At 42.5% G+C, this 25,270-nt stretch overlaps 1 protein-coding gene across 1 annotated transcript; it reads left to right on the forward strand.

Moving 5' to 3' along the window:
- Positions 1 to 1,755: 1,755 nt before the first annotated feature.
- Positions 1,756 to 24,921, forward strand: PLP2 (proteolipid protein 2). The gene is made up of 5 exons (XM_070741223.1): positions 1,756 to 2,230; positions 17,634 to 17,792; positions 18,844 to 18,939; positions 20,542 to 20,632; positions 23,303 to 24,921. The coding sequence occupies exons 1-5, from the start codon at positions 2,141 to 2,143 to the stop codon at positions 23,320 to 23,322; spliced, it is 456 nt and encodes a 151-aa protein (XP_070597324.1). The 5' UTR covers positions 1,756 to 2,140; the 3' UTR covers positions 23,323 to 24,921.
- The last annotated feature ends 349 nt before the right edge of the window (positions 24,922 to 25,270 follow it).

Genomic DNA, 25,270 nt, shown 5'->3' on the forward strand with positions numbered 1-25,270 from the left:
CCACTGTATGACACAGGTCCAAGTCAAGATTCACACAGCATCCCAAACCACAAATATACTGTGCCAAAATAAAACCAATTTCACCACTAGTGATTAGCAGCAACTTCCAGAGTACATTTTCGTTCTACCTGGCAATGTCTGGTAGTAAATACCTAGTTTTAAAACTGAAAACACAGGCAGTGCCACCAATCGTTTACCTTTTATATGCAAGAGGATCTCCAAACTCAACAAGTTAACAAGTTTTGGTCAGTGGTGTAGTTGAGTTTGAATGTGTGGAATTGAAACTATGTGGAAGCAGTGTTAGCAGAATTTGTCTTACCGTCTTCTGAAAACTTGATAGAAATCAAAATGCTTCACAGCATTGCTGTCAAGACACATCCCAATTTATTCACAGAATTTCCAGAAAGCAAAAGAGGCTGCAATGAAAGGGAAGTAAGAAGAGTGGCAAGTAGAGAGAAGGCTGGAGACATGTTGGCCAATGCACGTCCCTTAAACTTGGGCAACATCTGTGGAATTTCAGCTTGCCACTCCCTTTTATTTATTTATTTGTTTGTTTGTTTGTAGTTTTTATATACTGCCCAACTCCCAGGGGAATGAAAATACAAGAACACTATAAAAATACACTGTATAAAACAGTATAAATCATTAAAAATCCCACCAACATACATACTCTTAGTTACGTTCCTATTAATGGGATTCATTCATTTAACAGTTCCAGGCCTGCCGGAAGAGCCAGGTCTTGACGGCTTTACAGAAGGCTGGGAAGGAAGGAATCTTCCGAGGAAGTTGGTTCCATAGAGTTGGAGCCCCCACAGAGAAGGCCCTTCCCTGTGGGCCGACCAGATTGTTTGGCTGATGGGACCTGGAGAAGGCCCACTCTGTGGGCTCTCATTGGCTGCTGGGAAGCATGCGGCAGATGGCGTCTCAAAGATAGTCTCATCCTCAGCCATTTAGGGCTTTATAGGTGATAACCAACATCTTGAATTGCATCTGGAAACCAAGTCTGGTGTTACATGGGTGTATTTTAAGAACATAAGAAGAGCCATGCTGAATCAAGCCAAAGCCCATCGAGTCCAGCTTTCTGCGTCACACAATGGCCCACCAATTGTACATGGGGATCTTGAGCAGAAAGAGAAGGCAAATGCTCCCTTGCTCTTGATCTCCAACAAATGGTACTCAAGGGAATCCTGCCTGCCTCAACCAACATAGAGATGGACATCATCCATTTCAATAACCACTGGTACACTTGGCATCCATGAATCTGTCTAATCCTTCCTTGAAGCTATCCAGGCTGACAGATGTCACGACCTCTTCTGGAAGTGAATTCCAGAAGAATCTAAGCATACCCATAATGGCTCAAGCGGCTGCATTCTGTACCAACGGCAATTTCCGGACACTCTTCGCAAGGGTAGTAAATGCATAGATATCCCGCCTGGAGAAAAAAGTAAGCAACATAAATCACACATGGTTAGACCTCTCTCCCTTTTCTGGGGTTAAAAGCAATACTCTCTCTCTTAAATACGTTTCATTAACCTGTGCCTGAGGTGGGAAGAAAATCAGGGGATTGGAATCGGTCAGAGAAAGTAAATGTAAACACAACCTGGGATTTCGCAAGCTACAAGTCAGTCAGTCAGTCTGTCTGTCTGTCTGTCTGTCCAAACATGTTCAAGATAGCAGGTATTGGTACATACATAAACATAAGCAGAGTACAGTAGGTAGAGTTTAAAAAAGTAGGCACAGGTTAAAAAAATCTGTACTCCAAAGGGATTCAGAGGAGACCGCAGAAACCACCGTTTTCGGATCGCGATCCTTCCAGCAACTCCGCGCCGTCCCTGTCCCGCCTCTTTCCTGCCTCGGTTTCCCTCAGTGCCAGCCCGCCTCCCCGTCTCCGGCTGTCCTCAAAGCAACAGCGGCTGTTTTTTAAAAAAGAAAAAACCACCACCACCAACCCGAGCCGTGCCCAGCTCGACAGCAGCCACACCTCGCCCACAAGGCTTCCCCCGCCTTACGCCCAGTTTCCGCGAACCCGCGCTTGACGGGGAAGGCTGGTTTGCAGAGGAGTCGCGAAAGGGAGAGAGCGCGAGAGGATTTTTACTCGACGTTTCGCCCCCTTTGGAAAGAGGGGCATCCCGCCGTTGCCATGGAGTCGTCCGGTTCCTCCAAGGGGTGCATGGCTCAATTTACCAGCTTCATCCGCTCCCTGAGGGGAGCGTTAATCTTCGCAGAAATAGTAAGAGGGGAAACGGGGGAAAGGGGGGGGGGCTAACGACCCGCGAGGGGCAAGGACATGGGGGGGGGTCAGGCTGAAGGCGACGGCCGGGCGCCCCTAAATTGTGTGTGTGTGAGAGAGAGAAAAAGACTGGGTGGATTTTTCGCTCCCTTCTGGGAGGAGGGCGGTGGCATTTCTTTGCTCTCAGCACGTGAAAATAGCAAATAGTGTATATGGGATCTTTTAAAATGGTTATTTTTTAAAGTAAATTGTTATGATTTTATAATTTTTATAGTTATTTAGATTTCTTTATTGTTATATTTAATGTACGCCGCCCTGAGTCTTGGCATAGAAATTAATTAATAAAATAAAAATAAATAAAATAATAATAAAATAGCACTTATACACCGCTTCGTGATTCTGTAAGCGGCTTACAGATTCGGCATGAAACCCCCCCCCCAACAATCTAGGCCCTAAAACATTCGGTCTTATATATTTATGTATGTATCCCCCCCCCCCTTGCGAGAAGCGGCGCGGCTGGTGAGGTAACCGAGGAGGAAGCGGTTAAAAAGCAAAGTGGCAAAAGAAACGTTAAGAGAGGAAGGGGGAAATTCGCCCTTCTGTCTCCCACACGGAACACCCCCCCAACTCCCCCGTCCCCGAAGAACGCGGGGCCCGAGCTGGCTCGTAAAGAGCAGCTGCGTGGCCCCTTTTCCTGCTTCGTCCGCAAATGTGGGAGGCGGGAAGTTTTTTTCCAGGGGGTTAAGAAAGAATTCCCATTCAAAAATGCCCCCAGTGCTATGCAGGAGCTTTTGCGTTCGGCTTCCTTTTCCCTCTCCTCCCACCAAAAAATATATTTTTGTAATTTTTTTTAAAAAATTAAGCTTCGTATTCATACATATATCAATGCATATACCTCACAAACATACCCATAACATACATATGTTTTTAAAAAAATATATATTAAGGTGTAAAAACCAAGGCAAGCATGCCTTTTTTTGGAAGGGGGATCAAGAGGACCCGCTCCTGAGGGAAACGCGGGGCAGGGAAACTGAGGAGGGGGGTGAGAAGCGGTTGCTTTTTCGGGCAGACCTTCCACCGAAGCCTCCAAACGTAAAAGTTTTGTTTGTGCTATATAGAAAATATGCCCCCATTTTGGTGGAGGGGTATGAATGTCGTTTGGTGGTGGGCACTTTAAATCCTGAGCACATTGTTATGTGTTGCGCGGAGGTTTTATTGATAGGTTATTATAAAAATCAATTTTAAAAATTAAATAAATATAAAAGTTTTGTTTACCGCGAGGGCTAACATTGGGCCTTTCAAAACTCCGGAGCCGAGCGGGAAACGCCCTAGGCGCGAGAGAAGGAGACTTCTTTTTTTTTGGTAAACCGAGGATAGAGTTAAGAGGGCGGCGCTGGAAGCGGAGCGAAGGAGGAGGAAGGGCTTAAGTTATGCGGTTCGGCCTGCGGAGTCGAGAAGGGTGGGTGGGGAATGTGTAACTAGAGGGAAGGGAGAGCGCAACAGGCCGGAGCGAAGCAAAAAAAGAAAAGAAAACACCAAAAAAACGGGAAAGGCCATGGAGAGTCATTTGTCCTCGCCAGCCCTGCGCGCGCGTGCGCGGGAAACAGCCTTCCGTGCAGTTTGCCAGCAATCCGACGGGGCGGGCCTGGTTCCTTCCCGAGCTGTGTTGCACTAGGCCTATGCACACACACCACGCTTGCAAATTGCAATCCAGCACACGTGTCGAAAAACGTCCGGTTGGGGAAAAGGACGTGGCGGGAGGGGTGGGGGTAGTTTGCGTTCGAGAGACCGCCCTTCCGAGATTCGACACGAGAAAGTGGCGATGGGGATTTGCGGCGGGAGAAGAAGCGGACCGAGACCCTCCGCGACTCTTAAAAAAAATCTTCGGCCGGCCGGTTTTTCAATTTTTTTGTTTCCCCTGTTCTGCTCAGGGCCACTGGGCGCGGCCGAATCCGTCCCCTAATATTGCGCCATGTGCGCGCTCGGCTGAATGAGCGTGACGTGAGTCACTGTGTACTTGCCTTGCCTGGACACAGACAGGCGGAGCCCTGTGGAGCTAAATTGGGCGGGAGAGGCAGCCGCTCGTCGGTTTGGTTTGGCTGCGCTGCTGCCCGGCCCTTTAAGTTAAAACTAAAATTCCTGGCTGAAGGCTTCATAGATCGCAACCCGCGAGGTGTGGCTATTGGTTGTGGGCAGCTCGTCGGGGCATGTCGCTTAACTGGCAGAGAGCCACCTATGCGTGCGTATTCCCATAAGCCCGTGGTTCTCAGCCTGGGGGTCAGTCAGGACCCCTTTGGGGGGTCGAACGATCATTTCATAGGGGTCACCTAAGATTTCCCATGGTGTTAAGAACAAAAGCTTCCATTCTGGCGCTTTGGAACATATTGTTACAATCCGACCCATCAGGCATTTACAGTGGGGGTGTCCCTCTGACCTTCCTGCCAATCAGCTTAAAGCTCTGTTGGGAGAATTAGCACTAGACTTATGGTTGGGGGTCACCACAACATGAAGAACTGTATTAAGGGGTTGCGACATTAGAAAGGTTGAGAACCACTGCTAAGCCCAGAACTGATCACCAGCCCAAAATTGGTCTCTTTAGAACAGGTACCTAATTTCTACTTTTTATACAGGTGCTTAAAAGCACTTACTGGAAGAAGCAAAGTAGTTGGAGGTACCGCGAAAATGATGTCTTCTCTAGTTCTTCCAGTGATCTGCTTTGCCTTTTTGTGCCTGGTTTAGGTTCCAGGTGGACTATTATGTTTCCCTTGAATCTCTTCTAATGGGAATGGCTGCTGCTTATTTTTTATTTACCTAAAAAGCCATTACAGCTGGGCGATGCTGAAGTAACCAATTACATATTGCCTTTTATCCATTGCTTGGTGAATTGCAGCTGATAATTCCCAAGCGTCCTGTTACCATCTGCTCAAGTGGACTCATCTGGAATAATGTTTTTCAAAATCCATAATATGATCTATGTCATGTTTATGTATGATAGGAGAAGAACTTGTGTGTGTATAAGCTTATGAAAACCCCAGCCCTTTCCAAATACCATACAGAGATAAAAACGTAAGATTTACGGACATGGTTCGCACAAGCCCTTGACTCAGTAAATTTGTTCCATGTTTGGCACAATGCATATAGGCATTGTGGTTTGTAGCGGCTAAATGTGTATAACATTACTGTGATTGTAATGTACCATTGTGGTACATGGCTTAGAATAGTGTGTGAACCCATTTAGGATGAGGTAGAAACCCATCCATTTTTTGCTTGTGGTTACAGGAATCTAGGGTATCAAATTGGTGGTCTACACTATTATCATTATATGTTGTGGTTAGCTCTGGCCCAGCTCCTGCCCCAAGGACTGTGGATGTGGGGGAGACATCCACATGCTGTAGGCCTGTTTTGCCCCCGGTGGAATCTGCTGATGAAGGCTCCTCTGACCAAGAAGACATGAGTGACAGGGAGGAGGAGAGTGTGGCAGACAGCTCAGAAGGAGATCAATTCTCTAGCTCCTCCTTGGATTCAGAACAAGAGTTAATGATATAGCCAGGCATGCGGAGAGCGATGCATAGGCAACAACAACTGAGATTATTATCAAAGAAAATGAGGCCACCTGTGGTTGGGTGGGGCTGTGGTAATTAGTGAGGCTGCTATATATAGCAGTCTGTGGATTTGGCCATTGTGGAGGATTATCTGATCGTTGTGTTTCATGACTGCTTTACTGACTTTGACCTTTTGTGTGCTGATTTTTCCCCACTTTGAAACTAAACCAGAGCAAAGTGTGTTTCACTTTGTAAAAGAAGGACTGTGAATTGCCTCACAGCTGCAAGCTAAGTATCACAGAACTGATAAGGGACTTGTACAAATTACCAGTTTGTTTGGAGACCAGTGTTCTTTGCTATACCAAAAGAGGGCTTAGGTTAAGTGAATTTTCATTATAAAGAACATTGTTTTGAATTTTCAAAGGTGTGTGTGTCTGAAATTTGTACCTGTGAATTTTTGGGAGGAGTCTACCAGAGAGCCCGACAGAACAATAATACATGTAGCCATCCACCTATCCAAGAACTCTGCACAACAAACAAAAATAAATATATAAAAAAAGAAGGAGCATTTAAACTGAATAGAATCAAAAATCACTGCACAAACACACACAAACATATGCTAGAGCCCCAAACTAACTCCTGCCTGGGGGAAATTTAGGCAACTGTTATGATTTCATAGTATAAAATATGATTCTGTACTTTTGGTAGATGATGTGATTTGAAAGGAATGAGAAGGAATGTGGAAAACAAGCACATTTTCCTCCAGGGAATGTTAAATTCGTAAAGGAGGAGGTGGAGAAAAATGGTTTTTCAACTCCACTGACTCAATGAAGAAGAGGACATTTTCTGTTCGTTTTCTTCTACTGTACAGAATGGCAAAAGAGCTAACTGCTCTGTTTGGCCAGGGGGCCAACTTGTAGTTCATAAGAAGATGCATACGTATTATAAATAATATCTGGAACTTCCGTTTATTTTTCAAAAAAGAAATGGTAATATGAACGTGTGAAACGGTGCAGGTGTTAACGTTCATTTGTTTGTGTCTGCAGTCTTTTGAATACGTTTGTGCATGGTCTCTGGATCATGTATTGCACTGAGCAAATGCATCATTATTGGACTATGCTGAACCATAAATGTAGTTAACAAATTTCAAATATCTATGTTCATATAGCCATGATGGCGTTCGTGCCATAGATGGTATATGAAGCCACTCCGAGTCTTCGGAGAGGGGTGGCATACAAATCTAATTAATAATAATAATAATAATAATAATAATAATAAAATAATAAAAATAATAATAATAATAAGTGTGGGCACATGAGCCATTGCCCTAGCTCAGCTTCAGCATGCATGTGCACGCCGGCCAGCTGATTTCAGGTGCCCTGCCCACGCCACCCCTCCCCTCCCAGTAGTCTCCACACTGCCTGTTTTGGATGACAGGTAAGTTCAGGGTTCATGTGGAGGTTCTGGGAGAAGATTTTCAGCCTCTGGAGGGTATCTGGGGGGTGGGGGGCGTTTTCACTCTCCCCAACCTCCAGGAAAGCCCTTCCCAAGCTCCAAAAAAAGCCCCTAGAGCAATGGTTCTCAACCTGGGGGTCGGGACCCCTTTGGGGGTCAAATGACCATTTCACGGGGGTCGCCTGAGACCCTGGGAAAAGACAAATTTCCCCTGGCATTAGGAACTAAAGCTTCTACTCTGGCATCTTGGAACATATTTTTACAATCCGACCAATCAGGTGTTTACAGGTCAAAGCTTTGTTGGGAGAATTGGCGCTAGGGGGTCACCACAACATGAGGAACTGTATTAAGGGGTCGCACCCTTAAAAAGCTTGAGAACCACTGCCCTGGGGTAGAGAGGGGGAAAAATGGGCCTACTGGAAGTCTGGCAGGGAGGCCTGCTAGGCCCAAAATGGTGTGGGGGGGGCGTTCCTGTGCACATAAGTGGGGAGCTTGGGGGCTTGTGTGTCTATGTGCAAGGGGGGGTAGCATGGGGGGGGGTCATGGGTGCTGGGGGGCATTGAATTATGGGCATGAGGGGCACACGCTATTGTGTGCGTGTGCATGCTTTTGACACCTGAGGAAATAAAAGTTCACCATCACTGTCATATAGCATACTAATTAAAAGTCCAATCAAACAAATAATGGTAGTGTCATATGTGAACCAGGTCATATTTTCTTTAGTGAAGTTTGATCATAATTGGAAAATTGTATGTAGAATCATTGTGCTTGCAATATCTTGCAACTTTAAATCTTACTAAGGTGTGAGGTATAAATTAAGACCGGACTGAAATTTTGAGGTAACAAAATAAGATTCTGCATGTTTATCAATAAATAACTGACTAAAATTTAAATATACAGTGGTACCTCTACCTAAGAACGCCTCTACTTACTAACTTTTCTAGATAAAAACCGGGTGTTCTTCTCAAGAACCATTTTCTACTTACAAACCCGAGCCTCCGAAACTGTAACCGGAAAAGGCAGGGAGAAGCCTCCATGGGGCCTCTGTAGGAATCTCCTGGGAGGAAACGGCCAGAAAAGGTGGGAAGAAGCCTCCATGGGGCCTCTCTAGGAATCTCTGGGAGGAAACAGGGCTGGAAAAGGTGGGAAGAAGCCTCCGAGGGGCCTCTCTAGGAATCTCCTAGGAGGAAACGGCTGGAAAAGGTGGGGAGAAGCCTCTGTGGGGCCTTCAGGAATCTCTGGGAGGAAACAGGTCTGGAAAAGGTGGGGAGAAACCTCCGTGGGGCCTCTCTAGGAATCTCCTGGGAGGAAACGGCCTCCACCCTCCCTGTGGTTTCTCCATTATTTGCTTTTACATTGATTCCTATGGGAAAAATTGCTTCTCCTTACAAACTTTTCTACTTTAGAACCTGGTCACAGAACGAATTCAGTTCGTATAAATATTATTTGCATCCATGCTCAGAATATGAATCATTGTGCAATAAAAAAGAATGAACATGAGGAAAGAAATTGACAGGTAGGGGTGGGGACAAAATTGTGCACTCGGGCAAAAAACCCCAATGACAAATCAGAAGAAGGTTGCTTGGAGCATTTCAAAGTGCAACATTTTATTGCCAAACCTATTATCTAAATCCTTTTATAGATGAGAGAGGATTTTAAAGCCTTCAAGTTGTTGCTGAATTCTAATTTCCAGAAATATCATCAGCCAGAATTATGTTATATGTTTAGAATTGGTTCCTCCAGATACTCAATGTCCAAGAGTGTTTATTCAAACTTGTGTGCACCATCCCTGTCCTTGCCTCCAACGGGGAAGAATTCTTCCTTTGCCTCTCATAACAGGACTATACAAGATGCCTCTTTCCACGATGGAAAGATTTGCTCTGCCTCGACTGTCAGAACAGTTGGTTTGGGTTGTCTGTCAGCCTCGTTAGCCTTCATTTACATTCATTAATAATTAACTGAAGCAATGATTTCCGGGTGAGAGCAAGGAAGTGTCAAGGAGGAATCTGGGTCTTGCTCCAATTAATTTTATTTTGACCAAAGCCATCAATTTATAACTATTGAAAAATCAAGCCTCCTGAGAGCTACTGAAAAGTGTGCATTACTTTTTATTCCAAAGGTTCAGAGCACCTATTGTGTGTGTGTGTGTGTGTGTGTGTGTGTGTATCTCAGCTTCCCTCCATTGCTTAAGGCAGAATCCACTGGCTGGCTTCCTACTTTTATGCTTGTGTTTACTTTTGGCTTAGCTTGATGTAGCAAGCCAGGCACTCTAGTTTATAAACCAGGCTTTATGGCTTAAAAGATAATGTTTCTATTCAGTTAAATTTGGCTGTTGGCAGTGAAGGGCTACCAAAATTTTTACTACCACACTGTGGGCGTGGCTTATGCAGGACGCCCTGCATTTTCTTTCAACGTCTTTCAATGACTACTTCAGCTTCAACCGCAACAACACAAGAGCACGCAACAGATTCAAACTTAATACGAACCGCTGCAAACTTGACTGTAAAAAATATGATTTCAACAATCGAGTTATCGAAGCGTGGAACTCATTGCCGGACTCAATTGTGTCAACCCCTAACCCCCAACATTTATCCCTTAGACTCTCCACGATTGACCTCTCCAGGTTCCTAAGAGGCAAGTATGGGGCGTACATAAGTGCACTGGTGTGCCTTTCGTCCCTTGTCCAATTGTCTTTCCTTTCTCTCACTTATCATATATATTTTCTTTCTTTCATATATCCTCTCCTCTAAGTTCACTTTACCCTTATATATATTACTACATGTCTATTTTTCTTCCTATGTATTTGTGTATTGGACAAATGAATAAATAAAATAAAATAAAATAAAAATTAGGTGCTCTGGGGTGGAGCTCCATTTTCGCTACCCCACTGTGTTCCCCCTCTCTCAAGGCAGTAGCCCATCCTGGCTGTTGGTGACACAACTGACACAAATATGCAGTTTTCTCTTGCAATATTACCGGTATTTATTTTAAAAATCAACCATTGCTAAAGCAAACTAGCATGATTTATGAAAGAAGTTGTGGCTAGAATGCTTGTCTTATCCTCATGACAAGTTTATGAAGTAAGTTAGGCTGAGAGATCGAGATTACTAAACTTTTTTGCTTGATGCAGATGTAAACCTGTCTTCTGCAAGTCTGCCCAGTTTACAGTGGTTCTCTATTTGAGGAAGTTAATGAATACATGCACACCAGGCCAATAAACTGAACCTTATTCTTAAAGAATTGGGTGTTTCTTTATGCCTGCAGGGCTGGGTGTTTTTGCTGTTTGGGAATGACAGATGTTGGGGTTTTTTTTCCTGGAGCTGGGAATAGCAGGTTTTGACAAGACCTAGAAAAGAAAGCTTACCTGTACCACACCCAGTCATTCCATGGGTTCTTTTACTGTGCAGTTCAAGGTGTACAAATCAAGGTAATTGAGGATTTTAGTCATTTCTTTCACATGGGACGAGCAAAGCAGCAACTTTCAGTTCCTAAATGATTCTATAAGATCGTTCTCACTCCGAAATACACAAATATATTCATATGCAAATGTACTCATTTGCAATTCAAATCTGAAATAAAAATAGTTTCCCAAATCATACATATACTGTATATGGTATAGAAGTATATTGAAACGAGGGAAAGTTAGAAAAATTTCAAATAAGAACAATATGATAAAGAGGATGCAGATAAACCACAAAAAGTCATTTAAGATTGGGGTGGGGGGAAATGAAGTCAAAATTTCCCAGATCTATCGACTATCAAATTCACTTTTTATGCATTACCTTTTTTTAACGCATTATCTAACATCAGATAAAATATACATTCTAATAAGTGTTACTCTTGGGGAGGTTGTAAAATTCCAGCAATGCTCAGTTTTTAGTCAGAAGTTGGATCTGACTAAAAACCAAAACTCGTCAGCATTTTCACATTTATTTTTGCTCAGGTTGTTTCGGGGTTTTTTTTTGGAGGGGTGCTATGTGTGTTGAGTAAACCCCAATTATGTTTTTTAAAGAAAAAAAAGGCATAGTACAATGTGAAAAGAACAGAAAAATCTTCTAGTTTGCCAAACAGTTACCACTGTATATTTTAAAATCCAGACAGATTTAAAATGTCTGTGGCTAAACCTTTTAAATACTTAAAAAAAAAAATCTCCAACTTGCTGGCTGTAAACTCTTTTTCTTTTCGTTTATATTAACTTAAGTATGCTTCCTAGTCACCTAGGGTTACATAGTGTATTTTGCATGTTTGCAAAACATGTAACTATGTTATCTACAGCTGTTTCTTCTGCTACATTTGACTCAGTTTTCAGGACTAAAGCTCCTGATTAGCTGGGCAGCTATAACTGATGGAAGTATACAAAATGATGCTGCCTACGATACTCTTTTTCCAGTAATATATTTCATTCATTTTTTATTTCATTTCATTCCATTTTATTCATTCATTCATTCATTCCATTTTATTCATTTTATTTCATTCATTCATTTTATTTCATTCGTTCATTTTATTTCATTCATTCATTTTATTTCATTCATTCATTCATTCCATTTTATTCATTTTATTTCATTCATTCATTCATTCATTCATTCATTCATTCATTCATTCATAAGTTTTACCGGCCACCAATCTTACCACAGAGTAACCTGCTGCTCAAAGACATAAAAACTATCTATAGACATTAAAACCAACCACTAAAATTTCCATTAAAAGCTTAAAATGAGGCGGTACCATAAAGCATTGCAGTGGCACAGGAAGAGAGGAAATGACTCCTGTCATCATTTTCTGATTTCTCATCTCTGTCTTTTTTGGAATCCAGAAATGAATCACTGACTTCCTCCCTATCACCACACCTTGCAACCTTAAGTTGCAAGATAATGACTGGAAAAGCCCATGATTCCAGAGAATCAGGAGAACCTTATTTGCTTTGCTGTGGATCGAAAAAAAAGAGTTTTACAAATTTCACAGCAACTCTGGCAGAAAATGAACCCAGAACAGAAATTCGCTTTGTTAGCCTTTCAATTGTAGTTTTTCAGATATGCCTCTTTATTTATAATGTGCGTTTGAATATTGATTTAGGTTAGGCAGTGGGTAAAGTAATGTGATTCTCTGAAGACTCGGGGTGGCTTACAACATGTAAAGGAAACAATAGAAGCATCCTAATTCAACTACACGTTACGAATCTCAGGAAGAAGCTGATTCCAGAAGGCCGGAGCCCCCACAGAGAAGGCTCTTCTCCTAGGCCCCGCCAAACGACATTGCCTATTTTGATGGGACCTGGAGAAGGCCCACTCTGTGGGACCTGGGACTCATGCAACAGGAGGCGGTCCCGCAAGTAATATGCCTGTTCCAGGTAGTTGGCAAACTGGTTTTCAGTCCAGGACAAACAAATGAACTAATTTATAAAATTCAGTTAATTCATGCATTTGGTACCTGGGTGGCTTATTTGTCTTTGACAATGGTGTCATTATAAGATGTAGAATATTTATCTAACAGCTAATGTTTTTAGCAATTATGCTACCCCACACCATCCCCTGCATCTCCTATGACTGCCATTTCCTTCCTTCCTTCCTTCCCTCCCTCCTTCCTTCCTTCCTTCTTTCTTTCTTTCTTTTTCCTTTCTTTCTTCCTTCCTTCCTTTCTTTCTTCTTCCTTCCTTCTTTCTTTCTTTCTTTTTCCTTCCTTCCTTCCTTCCTTTCTTTTTCCTTCCTTCCTTCTTTCTTCCTTCCTTCTTTCTTTCTTTCTTTTTCCTTCCTTCTTCCTTCCTTCCTTCCTTCTTCCTTCCTTCCTTCCTTCTTTCTTTCTTTTTCCTTCCTTCCTTCCTTTCTTCTTCTGGGTTACTTCTGCCAACTGTATCCCTACCTTTTCTTTCCTACCTACATAAGCTGTCTGAAATGAGTTCCTGTTTCTTTAAAATTTTATTATTGGCCTGGCCTACATTAGCAGCACATTCCTGGTTTGTTTAGCAGTTGCCCCAGTGATGACAGGACCCTTGCATGCTTCTGTCTAGGCTTTGGCCAGCATGCTGGGAAATGGATTCAGCTTTTGTCTTCAAGGCTCCCATTTGGCAGATTTAGCTACCGAACATGGTTCTCAATTGCTGCAGCTGGCACAGCCCTGCAGTTAATTCCCAATTCGCTTTGGAACATTTGGGTGGAGTCCTGTGTAGTACACACATAGACAGAAACATGAATTAATTCAGTCTAAGGCGCGTTTATTTTTCTCCCTGGTAAGCAGATGCAAATAAAACTTAGAGAGGATTGACAACTTGCTTTTCTAAAAAAATTAAAAGCAGATTCGTATCAAATGGTAGTAAGACAAAATAATATCTCCCTTGGACTATGTGTGGGTGTGTGTGCGTGCGCACACACACAGGTACATGTCTGCACACCTGCCCTTAAGGTGTCCAGGTGACTACCTGGACATCTTACTTTTAGCCAGGTGCTTTAACCTCTATGCAAAACTGACCAATCCTGGAAACTAGGCATCCCTGAAATAGGAATAGGTAACTTATAGCCCAGTAGATATAATTTAACTTCAACTCCAATGTTTGTGGACTTGAACTGCTGGGAATTGGGTAAGACAGTATCTGGTGGCTCAATGCTACCTGTCATTGCATTACTCACTATATTCATCAGTGAAGAAATTCTTGCTCCAGAACTGCAAACAGCCTTTGAGCATCCTTCCAAATACGTTGCTACTAAATTCTAGCTATCATTGTAATGATACTACCTACCCTGCATACAGTCTGTCTAGAGAGGGCCAATTAGCAGGTCTTCTCATTGGGCAGCATTAGCCTGCAATACTGTATTCTAATCACTATTAGTGTTATGACATAAATCACTATACTCACTCCTGGCCTTTGGAAAGGCATCCCAAATATTTTTTAATAGGCTAATTCAGTGATGATTGGGTGGCTTCCTAATATTTATTTTGAAGTTATTTTAGCTAAAGATAGAAGCTATGCTTTGGGGAATATTAACATCTGATTTTAAAGTATGTAAGTATGTAGTACAATAGTTTTCATGCATCTATTCATTAAACTTTAGGCACCTTACAATCTTAGGAGCATTACAACACTATTATATAAAACCATAATAAGTTACCCATAGTATTTTTTAATTAAATTTCGGTATCACCCAATTGCTGCCCTTTATTAAATATCCTCCTTCCCAAAAGTCCTATTAAAAATGACTCAGTTTTCACTATTATTCTAAGAAATAAGAGGGCAAGAATTAATCCATTCTCAAAATATACTGCTCAAAAAAAATAAAGGGAACACTCCAAGAACACATCCTAGATCTGAACGAATGAAATATTCTCATTGAATGCTTTGTTCTGTACAAAGCTGAATGTGCTGACAACATGTGAAATTGATTGTCAATCAGTGTTGCTTCCTAAGTGGACAGTTTGATTTCACAGAAGTTTGATTTGCTTGGAGTTATATTGTGTTGTTTTAAGTGTTCCCTTTATTTTTTTGAGTAGTATATAAGCTATTCTATACTGAAGGGGTTGCTACTGAAAAGTACATTCACTGGGCAAATAAATAAAATCACAGTACTGTGTAACAAAGAAGTAAGTTACTCTGTGCATGGGAAATAACCATATTAATTGTTTTAGTTAACAATGTAATTTGAATGAAATCAACTCTATAAATTCCTTGCTCACTTCTTGATTCTGATTTCAGTTATGTTTTGGAGAGCAGCCTCTTGCCATCACACTCCAAGGCCAATTTGATCTTTGCACACTTCCTTCTGTATTTGTATGAGCAAGAAGTGCATTAAATTGCAATACTCTACTAGGCTGTTTCAAAAGCAAAGGTATGCATTAGCTATAAGAGGGGGAAACAGTATCTATATCTGGACTATATTTTACTGACATAGTAAATTTTATTTCGTACTACACAATACAGTTGGTGTCATTTTAGGAAATGTTTTTGATCACTCTTCCCCTTGCCAAATATAGAAATTGTGTGTATATATACATACGTAGGCACACACACAGACACACACACATGCAGTACTGTGCAAAATTCTTAGGCGACTATTAACATTTGTTATTTTAGCAAAGTGTTTAAGGCCCACCCATAATTATATTTCGGGATTGAATGTCACATCTTGAATATCCAATTGGTTTGTTTCCTTTCAGAGTGGTGTTGGTTGATGCAAAAGTATGACTTTATGCCTGTCAAAGTCTGTTGTGATTTTTGGCATTTTGACAGGAGCAATATGATTGAAAGTTGGTCTTATTAGCAAGCTTTCAAGAAATCACATTCATGCAACGTGTAAAATGCTCAAGCATTTCTTGCCCAAATCTCCAGTCATTTTGGCATGTAGTAGTAGTAGAACACAGACTCAGTGGTGATATTCAGCCGGTTTGGACCGGTTCACGCAAAGCGGTAGCTGGAATTGTAACTGGTTCGCTGAACCGGCAAATACCACCTCTGGCCGGCTCCACCCTCCACCTGGTCACCGGTCTCCTCCGCCTGCTCCCCCTGTCCTATATATGTTCCGTTTGCCACACAGACAGCCCAGCTAATTTCCTCACCTTCATGCCTCGTCCGTTCTGCTCACCAAACGTAAGCGTGCCACCCACTCACCTTCCGCCTTGGGTTGGGGGCCACAGACACGCCATTCCCCCAGGCCCCAGAGCCTTCACCCATTCAAAGTTCACCTTGGCCGGGTCGGGGAATACGTCATTCCCCGGTTCTGGCTTTGACCCACCTGGAGGATCCACCCACATGCCACCTGCTTGCATTGCTCATCTTTGTCTGCGCCTTCGTGGGGGTCTCCGGTGAGGCTTAGATGGCGAGCCTCCAGCTGCCGGTAGTTTTGGCTGCCTCCTGAGCAGCTCTGCTGCAACGCTGTCCCTCTGGCGCGGCAGGATGCTCTCCTGGCAGGCAGTGGGATGTGCACAGTAATGGGCAGCCAAAATGTTTACAGCCACACTATGGGTGTGGCTTAGTTTGTGGGTGTGGCTTGATGGTCATGGGACTGGGTAGGAGTGGCTTGCCGGCCATGTGACCAGGTGGGAGTGGCTTGAACGATCATCATCATTCAAGTTAACAGTTTAATCCTCGACTTACAACCTCACCAGTGTCGCTCTCTCGGGTGACATATTGCTTCGTGTTTCCCGCACTCTCCTTCCTGGGTCATTCCCTGCCTCAGGCTGGGTAGCTAGGCAAATGGGTGCCGATCAGCTGTTGAGAAAAGAGGGGGGAGGAAATGGACTCGGGGCGGCTAACAACAACGTGCAGCCAGTGCAAAGAACATGGTGGTGATGGCAGCAATGGGACTTCTCAATTCTGGTTGGCAGAGGTGGTGGCTGCAGGCTTCTTTGTGCCAAAAACTACCAAAAACTACAGGCTGGAAAAGAGGCCTGGAGTCCCATTGCCATCTTGCTCTTCATGCACCCCACTGCCAGACCGGGCAGGAGAATGAGGGACGGCATTGCAGCAGAGTTGCTTGGAAGGCAGCCAGACTGCGGTGTCCCTTTAAGGTACTTTGATGTTAGGGGAGGGGGGGTCATAAAGAGACAGGCCGCAGAGCTGCCTTTTCTGCTGCTTCTTTGGGTGTGGCTTGGTGGTGGGGTCACGTGACTGAGTGGGCGTGGCCAACTCAGTGTCACTCACAACAAGGTGCAGCCCCACTTTGCAGTGAGTGATGTCGAGTTGGCCACACCCACTCAGTCACATGACCCCCATCATCCACAGAACCGTTACTAGACAAATTGGAATCTCACCACTGGACAGAGGTGCTGGCAATGGCTGTTCTTAGAGTTCCATTCCTTTTAAGTTTATAGGAGCCAGGTGTCTGCTATTGATCAAGTGTAGGGGGAGGGCGTACTAAATACTTGCCACTTTGGCCAATGGAAGCTGCTTTTTCTACCGTTTCCTGTTTTTGAATGCTGCACACATATTTTCTGTATTTTCTGGTTGTATTCTACTAAGGAGACCATAATTATATATAGTCATCATACCATTGCTACAACAGAAAAATTAAGATTTTTGCACAAGTCCTCTCTCCTCCCCCCCCTCTGTGTATTGCCTTGTGTCAAAGCATCCATTCATTTGTTAATGTTTTTTCCTAATATTTCTCTGTTAAAGATGGAGATTTTTGTATGTGTCTGATTGTACCTAAGTAAAATCTTCAAGACAGGTTCAACTCCTCAGAGCTTTTTTTCATTTATATACGTAATTATTTTGCCAACATTATCTAAATAGTTGGATATTGCTACCTTCTAGGATGGTTTTCAACTTTCCAGCCCTGAAACCTTCTGGTGGCCTCTCATTCCTGGAGAGTCCCTGCTTATATTTTTTAAAGATCAGCACATTTCATCATTTGCTGCACTGTTTTCTTTCAGTGTTTCTGCTCCCCCATTCTGCTCTTTGACAAGTATTTTTCCTCTCCTAGATTGCATGTACCATCATCCTTATCTGCTATGCATCATCCCGGTCATATGCCCCCTACACAGGCTTGGCGATCTTCATGCTGGTTTACTGCATTGTCCTGTTTATCATCTTCATGTTAGAATTACACCTCCAATTGGCTTTCATCCACTGGGGATGGACGGTAGGTTTTGGTTCTGTGGTAAGCCCTGGGGTGGGGTGAGGGATTCTTATGTCTCTCTCTCTCTCAATATTATTTATTTAACGATATTCTAGCACCCATCCCTTGGTCCATACAGACTCTGTGCAACATTGTTAAAATAATAACAATCAACCATGTTGGTCCCCCAAAGCAAACTATGGAGCAAGCACCTTAAAAAAGGAAGAAGGAATGGTGCCAACTGTCCTGCTGCAGCAAGGTGATCCATAACTTGGGTCTACCTTCAGGAAGGTCCATATCCCATGAACCTTGAGGGCAAAAGACCCTCCATAGGCTCTCCCGGGTTATCTCAAATACATGGATAGATTACATTTTTGCAAAGCATCATATGATATAATTGACTATAATTGTTAGAATGTCAGTTAGACTTTCTACCTGTGGAGCCAAGTCAAATCCTGCATTTGTGTAAAGTGGTCACAAGAAAGCATTTTTGCATTAATTTGCTTGTTATTGCCTTTTTTTTAAAAAAAAAAAGCATAATAATTATTTTAGGCTGCGGGGGGACTCTGGGAGTTGGAACTCCACAAGTCTTAAAGTTGGCAAGTTTGGGGACCCCTGTTTTATAAACTACCCACCACTATTAATGTCCAAATAATATTTGAATATCAACAGCAATCATCAGCCCAATGTAAAGTTTCCAAAAGATATCATATAATACATATTATATTATAATATATAAATCATAAAATAAGAATTGCATTGTCTTATTTCTGGTATTTTTGATATTGTAACTTTTATACTATTTTAAATGTTGTTAGCCACCCAGAGTCCACTGGAGTTGGGCGGCATATAAATCCTGTTAAAGATTAAAGATTAATTTCCACCTGAGTAATGAAAGACCTTATGTTAAGAGGAATCCATGTGGTGCAAGTCTGTATATCATTCAAACATGGTATCCAGGATGGATTTAATTCTGAGTAGGCATGTATAGTGGTTGGTTTTGTGTTCTGGCTAGATCTGTTGAAAGCCTAACTCAGACTCCACTTAGATTAATCTGTTTCTTGCTTCTCCAAAGACTTTTATCCGGGCTCTTATTGGAGCAGTGGCCCTTATCATAACTGCTATCATTGTCCTTGTTAGCCACCCAGATGGAGCAGCCATAGTTGGAGGGGTAAGTGTCTTATTTGTGGGTGGGACAAATTTGTGGAGGGAGTGGAGAAAGGCAGCTAAAATGGTGACTTGGCAGGGATTTTGAAAGTTCAAGGACACAGATCAAACAGGGCGAGGCTTTGCTTATTCTGGGATCGCATTAGCTGGAGAATGCTGTAGTAGCAAGGGTGAGAGTACCTTTGGGGTATTCCTCCCAAAACTACATTTTCCAGAATCAGCTGCCATTGCCCATGCTGGCTGAGACTGCTGGGAATTGCAGTTCAGCATTTTGTGGGGGCTCACAGATTTTCACTGCTTCTTAAAAAAAACCCAAGGCAATTAAGAAAGAAAAGAATCTGGCAAGACATAGGAATCAGTTCACATCTTGCATTAAGACCAAATAATGAATACACAGGTTTATGCCAGTGTTACCAGTGAAGCAGACTATGATAGCTTCTTTTTTTTAACCATATTTTTATTATTATGTCATACCATGAAACAGCACACTGTTTAAATCCTATCATGGCAAAAGGCCATATTTTGGCAAAATTAAAACAGTAGTGACTTAAAGTGGGGAAAGGACTACTTGTACTCAAAGCATTGAAATAAAATGGGATTACAGGTTGTCCACAACTTACAACCACTTCTGAGCCCAACATTTCCATTGCTGAGTAAGTTCAATGATTAAGTGAGTTGTTCCCAATTTCATAATCTTTTGCACAGTTAAGCGAATCGTTGTGAATCTAGCTTCCCCCATTGACTTTGCTTGTCGGAAGCCAGCTGAGAAGGTTACAAATGGGGATTACACATGAGCCTGAGATGATGCAATTGTCATACATACATGCCAGTTGGCAAGTGCCCAAATTCTGATCATGTGACCATGGAAATGTGGCAATGGTTGCAAGGGTAAAAATGGTCAGAAGTACGGTAAGTGCCATTGTAATTTTGAATTATCATTAACAATGGGTTGTAAGTTGAGGACTACCTGCATATTACAAAATGTAGCTGCTACAATAATACCTTCTATCCACAGGTTGTTTCTGACTTAAGATTTTATCATGCATTGCCTGCATTCACAATTTTATAGAAAGAAGAATAGAATAGAATAGAATAGAATATAGAATAGAACAGAACAGACGGGTTGTTGGAGATCTTCTAGTCCAACCTCCTGCTATGACAGGAAACCTTATCATTTCGGACAACTGATTGTCCAGTTTCTTCTTTAAAACTTCCAATGTTGGAGCATTTACGAATTCTGGAGGCAAGTTGTTCCACTGGTTAATTGTTAAGGAAATTTCTCCCTAATTCTAGGTTGCTTCTCTCCTTGATTAGTTTCCATCCATTCCTTCTTGTCCTGCCTTCAGGTTTTTGGGATAATAGCTTGACTCCCTCTTTTTTGTGGCAACCCCTGAAATATTGGAACACTGCTATTATGCCAGGTCCAGATAACTTCATTTGTTACATATAATTCTCAATTTGTTTTCTCATTGCTTAATTAACTCCCAGTGTAGTTAATTGGTAACACTACAGGTTGTGCATCTAGGAAAACTTTCAGCCAGCAATATTATTGCGGGGTGGGGGGAATCCTGAGCCCCCAAACTAAACTTACATTACTTTTCAATAGGTGGCTTCAATTCTGACTGGAATCCTCTTTGGCTACGATGCATACACCATCTTGCCTTCTCTCAGGAAATCCCATACAGCAGCTCCTTCCGGTAGGTCTTCTGGGGAGTGGGGGGGGGGGGAAGGTGAACATTTCTAGGTGGCTGCTAAATGTCCAGTTCAGCAAGCAGGGAAAAATTCCCACTATCAGTTCTATAGAACTAGTCCAAATAGGCAAGAACCCACCTCTGCTCTAGGACTAAGGCTATAAATCAGTGATGGTGAACCTTTTTTGGTTCGCATGCCAAAAGGGTGTGTTTGTGTGTGTGCTAGCATGAGTGCAAGTGCTCACACTCCTTCCTTCCCCCCCCCCACATGCACACACACTGCTGCTCTTGTGTATACGCACAATCCCTTCCCTTCCCATGTGTTCTGCCGGGCTCTCTGGTAGGAGCCTCCTGAAAATGCAAGGGTACAAATTTCAGACACACATACATTTGAAAATTCAAAACAATGTTCTTTATCACAAAATTCAAAATAAACTAAGCACTCTTTTTGTATTGCAAAGAGCACTCGTCCCAAAACAACCGGGTAGTCTGTACAATTTCCCTTAAGCAGTCATTAAGTACTTAACTAGCAGCTGTGAAGAAACTTCACACCTCTTTTTCTTCCAAGGAAGTGAGACACACACACACATGCTGCTCTGCTTTGGTTTCAAAGACGTGAAAAATCAACAAAGTCCAGAAAACAGCAACACACGATTCCTGAAGAACTGCGATCAGATACTCTTTCACAATGGCCAAACCCACATGCTGCTATTTATAGCAGCAGCCCTAATTACTGGAGCCCCACACAACCACAGGTGGCCTCATTTTCTCTTGTAATAATCCTTCAGTTGTTGTCTCCTATGCATCACTCTATGCATGCGTGGATGTGTAATTAATTCTTGTTCAGAATCCAAGGATGATACAGATGATTGATCTCTTCCTGGGCTGTCTGCCAAACTCCCCTCTTCCTTGTCACTCACGCTTCCTTGGTCAGAGGAGGTTTCATCGGCAGATTCCATCGGGAGCAAAACAGGCCTGCGGCATGTGGATGTCTCCCCCACATCCACCTGCACATTCCTTGGGGCAGGAGCTGGGCCAGAGCTAACCACAACACCCATGCATTCACACAGGCCTCACAGAAGCCTGGGATGGCAAAAAATGACCAAATGGGCAAACCGGATGTTTGAAAAATGCACCTCCAGTTTGCCCATTGTGCTGGGTTTTTTTTGCACTCTGGAGGGTTCAGGGAAGCTTCCTGAAGCGCCGGAGCGCAAAAAACATCACAATAGGCAAACCGGAAGTGCATTATTCTGAACTTCTGGTTTGCCATTGGGAGATTATTTGCACTCTGGGTCTTCAGGGAAGCTTCCTTGAACCCTCGGGAAGGCGAAATGACCTTCTCTAAGGCCGAAAGTCAGCTGACCAGCTCACACATATGCAAACTGGAGCTGACATAGGGCAACGCCTCGCATGCCTTCCAATATGGCTCCGTGTTCCACCTGTAAGCACACATGCCATAGGTTCATCATCACGGCTATAAATGATAGTAAAGAAATATATGCAGGCATATTGATATTTTTAGTGTCAGTCTGCCTGACAGCGATTTCAGTTTTTGCCTCCCTTGATATTTTAATGATGCAATATAATTGCATTGTCATTATCTTTTTAATTTGTAGGGCTACAAAACAAAAAGAAAATACATGGATGCATATAAAACAGAACATTTAAAAACTCAGATAGTTTATTTATTTATGTAGTCCAATACACAATGAGGGTTTTAGTGGGTGTATGTATGTATGTATGTGTGTGTGTATATATATATATATATATATATACACACACACACACACACACACAGTAAAATACATGATGAAGGTTATAGAGGAGATACTCATAGTAAAATATATCTAAGAAAGAATAGAAAAGAAGATATAGTAATAGAACATATCAATGAAAGAATAGAAGAAGAAGTATAGGAATAGAAGAAAGGTAAAGGAGATATAGGAGAGCAATAGGACAGGGGACGGAAGGCACTCTAGTGCACTTGTACTCGCCCCTTACTGACCTCTTAGGAATCTGGATAGGTCAACCATAGATAATCTAAGGGTAAAGTGTTGGGGGTTTGGGGATGACACTATGGAGTCCGGTAATGAGTTCCACGCTTCGACATCTCGGTTACTGAAGTCATATTTTTTACAGTCACGTTTGGAGCGGTTAATATTAAGTTTAAATCTGTTGTGTGCTCCTGTGTTGTTGTGGTTGAAGCTGAAGTAGTCGCCAACAGGCAGGACGTTGCAGCATATGATCTTGTGGGCAATACTTACAGTGAAGTGAATCCAAACTACATAGAATCCCATTGTCCAGTTTTCCAGTCAAAGAGAGAGCCCATTTAAAGCCTGAGATGAGTTATTTCATCAATCCAGCCTTCAGCATCAAGTTTCTCTCCAGGAACATACAGTGGCCCCATCTCTGGATCTTACAGTGGCACATATTATTTATATTGTATTTATTTATAAAATGTATATCCTGAACTGTTTTCTTACAATTGCAAAGTAGGGAGTAATGTTGCAGCTTCTTATTTATTCCTAGGGATGGGGTGGTGATGAATAGCAACAAATAGCTTCTAGCTAGAATTAGAATCGCCGGACGGTAGTTCTCATCTTTCCTAGCAAGAACAAGCACGTTACAATAATAACTTTGGTTAATATCTGACTCTCCTTAATCTGCTTCTTACAGAGCCAACAGAAGGGATTTGAAGACACCATCCCTCTTTCACCTCAAGACAAAACACCACACTGGACCCATCTCCTATTGCCCTCTATGGGATCATCTGTCCCCAAAAGACCACGTTCCCCCGTATCAATTTGGCAACACTGCAGCCTCTTTTCCTTGGACCTGATTGTTGTCTGAATTGGCAGGTCTTTTCCTCTTGTCTCTGCTTTATGAAATTGTTTCAGTAATGGAAAAGAAGGGTAATTCTGTAATCCTCCAGGGAAATTGCAGATCCCCCCGGTAAGATGGATTTCATAGGTTTGTGACTATTGATTGCCTCAGACGGAGAGTAATTTCATTGACTCTCTGGTTGAGACGCAAAGAAAAATGAGACACGTTTTTAGTCCTATTAGTAGAAAATGACCTTCTCTTTGGGGCCTCTGCTTGCCCTGCAGCAGGTGCTTGCATCCAGAGTTTTCTAGATAAGAAGCTACTGTTTTGAAATCTAGCAAATAGGACTTTTTCAAAAGTTTGTTAACTTTTGAAGAGTTTGAATTCCACCCATGAAAAGGTGCTTGAAATTTCACTAACCATTAAGATGATTAAACACCCATTTTTGATAAATTATTATTTTTAAAATAAAACAAGCGCTTAAAAGGCATCTAACATTTGGTAACTTTTTTCTACACCATTTATTTTCTCCCCTAATCTGATCCCTCTTAGGGGGAACCTCCGTCTTTAAAAAAGGCACTAGGAGGTTATGGAATAGGGTTGTGTGTATGTTCAGTCATTGTGAGCAAATAGAAAAAGTGAGTTTGGGTGGCCATGAGCTACTGAAACTTCCAGATTAAGGAAAACTTTTCTGATTTAGACTTCCAGGGCTCAGAGGTAAGTCTCCAGGGCCAGGCAGAGCTCATTACCCTGGCCTACTTTGTAGACTTTTAGTAAACATAGCAAACTTTTATATAAAATATGCAAAGTCATATACTTGATGATGATGTTATCCATTCAGTCGTGTCCAACTCATGGCAATTCTGTGGTCCAGCTCTCCCCACCTCTTCCGATCTTGCACTATTATTTGACGGTTTTTTCTAGGCTCTGGCTGTTGCCAGCATTGATGATGTCCAGTCACTGTGTTCTTCAGGGGTGCAGTTTCCTTTCACCACTTAACTCTTCCAAGCATAACTGCTTTCTCCAGTGAATTTACCCACCGCACGATATGGCCAAAATAAGTGACACAAGAGTTTTGTGATTTTGCCTTCCAGTGACGTGTCTGAGTTATGCACTCAAATACTTGTTAAAGGCCATTTCTTTTTCCCAAAGAAGAGAACTTGGCTTACCTTGGTGCTGATTTCTGGGTATTTTTTTAATAATTATTTTGGTGTAGTGCAGAATACAGACTTGGCTAGGGGGCCTCAGTGATCACACGAGCGGCCTGATTTTCTTCTGGGGAAATGTATATCATTGCCTTAAGCTTAGAACACTTTGTCTACATTGGCAGGAAAGATAGAAGAGAAAGCAGAATGTCTACTGCCGTCTCTCGTCCAATTCTCTCCTGTTGGACCTTGGGCAGCTTGGCTTTATTTTGTGCTTGCTGGAGAAATAAAATAGTTTAAAATGCAAATAAACTATATCTGAATTGGTATGAAGTCTGTTTACTTGGTGTCCACTACCATAATTTTTTTTCATGCAATTTATCTGTAGAGAATTGTTCATATAATTAAAGGGATCTGTGAAACTACTCCATCTAGGACAGGGTTGTCAAACCCAAGGCCCAAGAGCTGGATGCAGCCCACAGGGCCACTTTGGAAACAGCAAAGAACTGGCCCGTGTTGTCTCTGCCAGTGAAAACGGAAGTCGGGAGGGCTGTGTGTGGTCCTCCTGAGCTCTGTTTTCTCCGGCAGAGGGTTGCTGGAGGCCATCACAGCCAAAAACTGAGCTCGGAAGCCTGTTGTTGCTGGCGAAGCCCTCCAAAGGCACTCCCGACATAAG

Source organism: Erythrolamprus reginae, chromosome 2 (assembly GCF_031021105.1).
Source record: "Erythrolamprus reginae isolate rEryReg1 chromosome 2, rEryReg1.hap1, whole genome shotgun sequence".
NCBI lineage: Eukaryota > Metazoa > Chordata > Lepidosauria > Squamata > Dipsadidae > Erythrolamprus > Erythrolamprus reginae.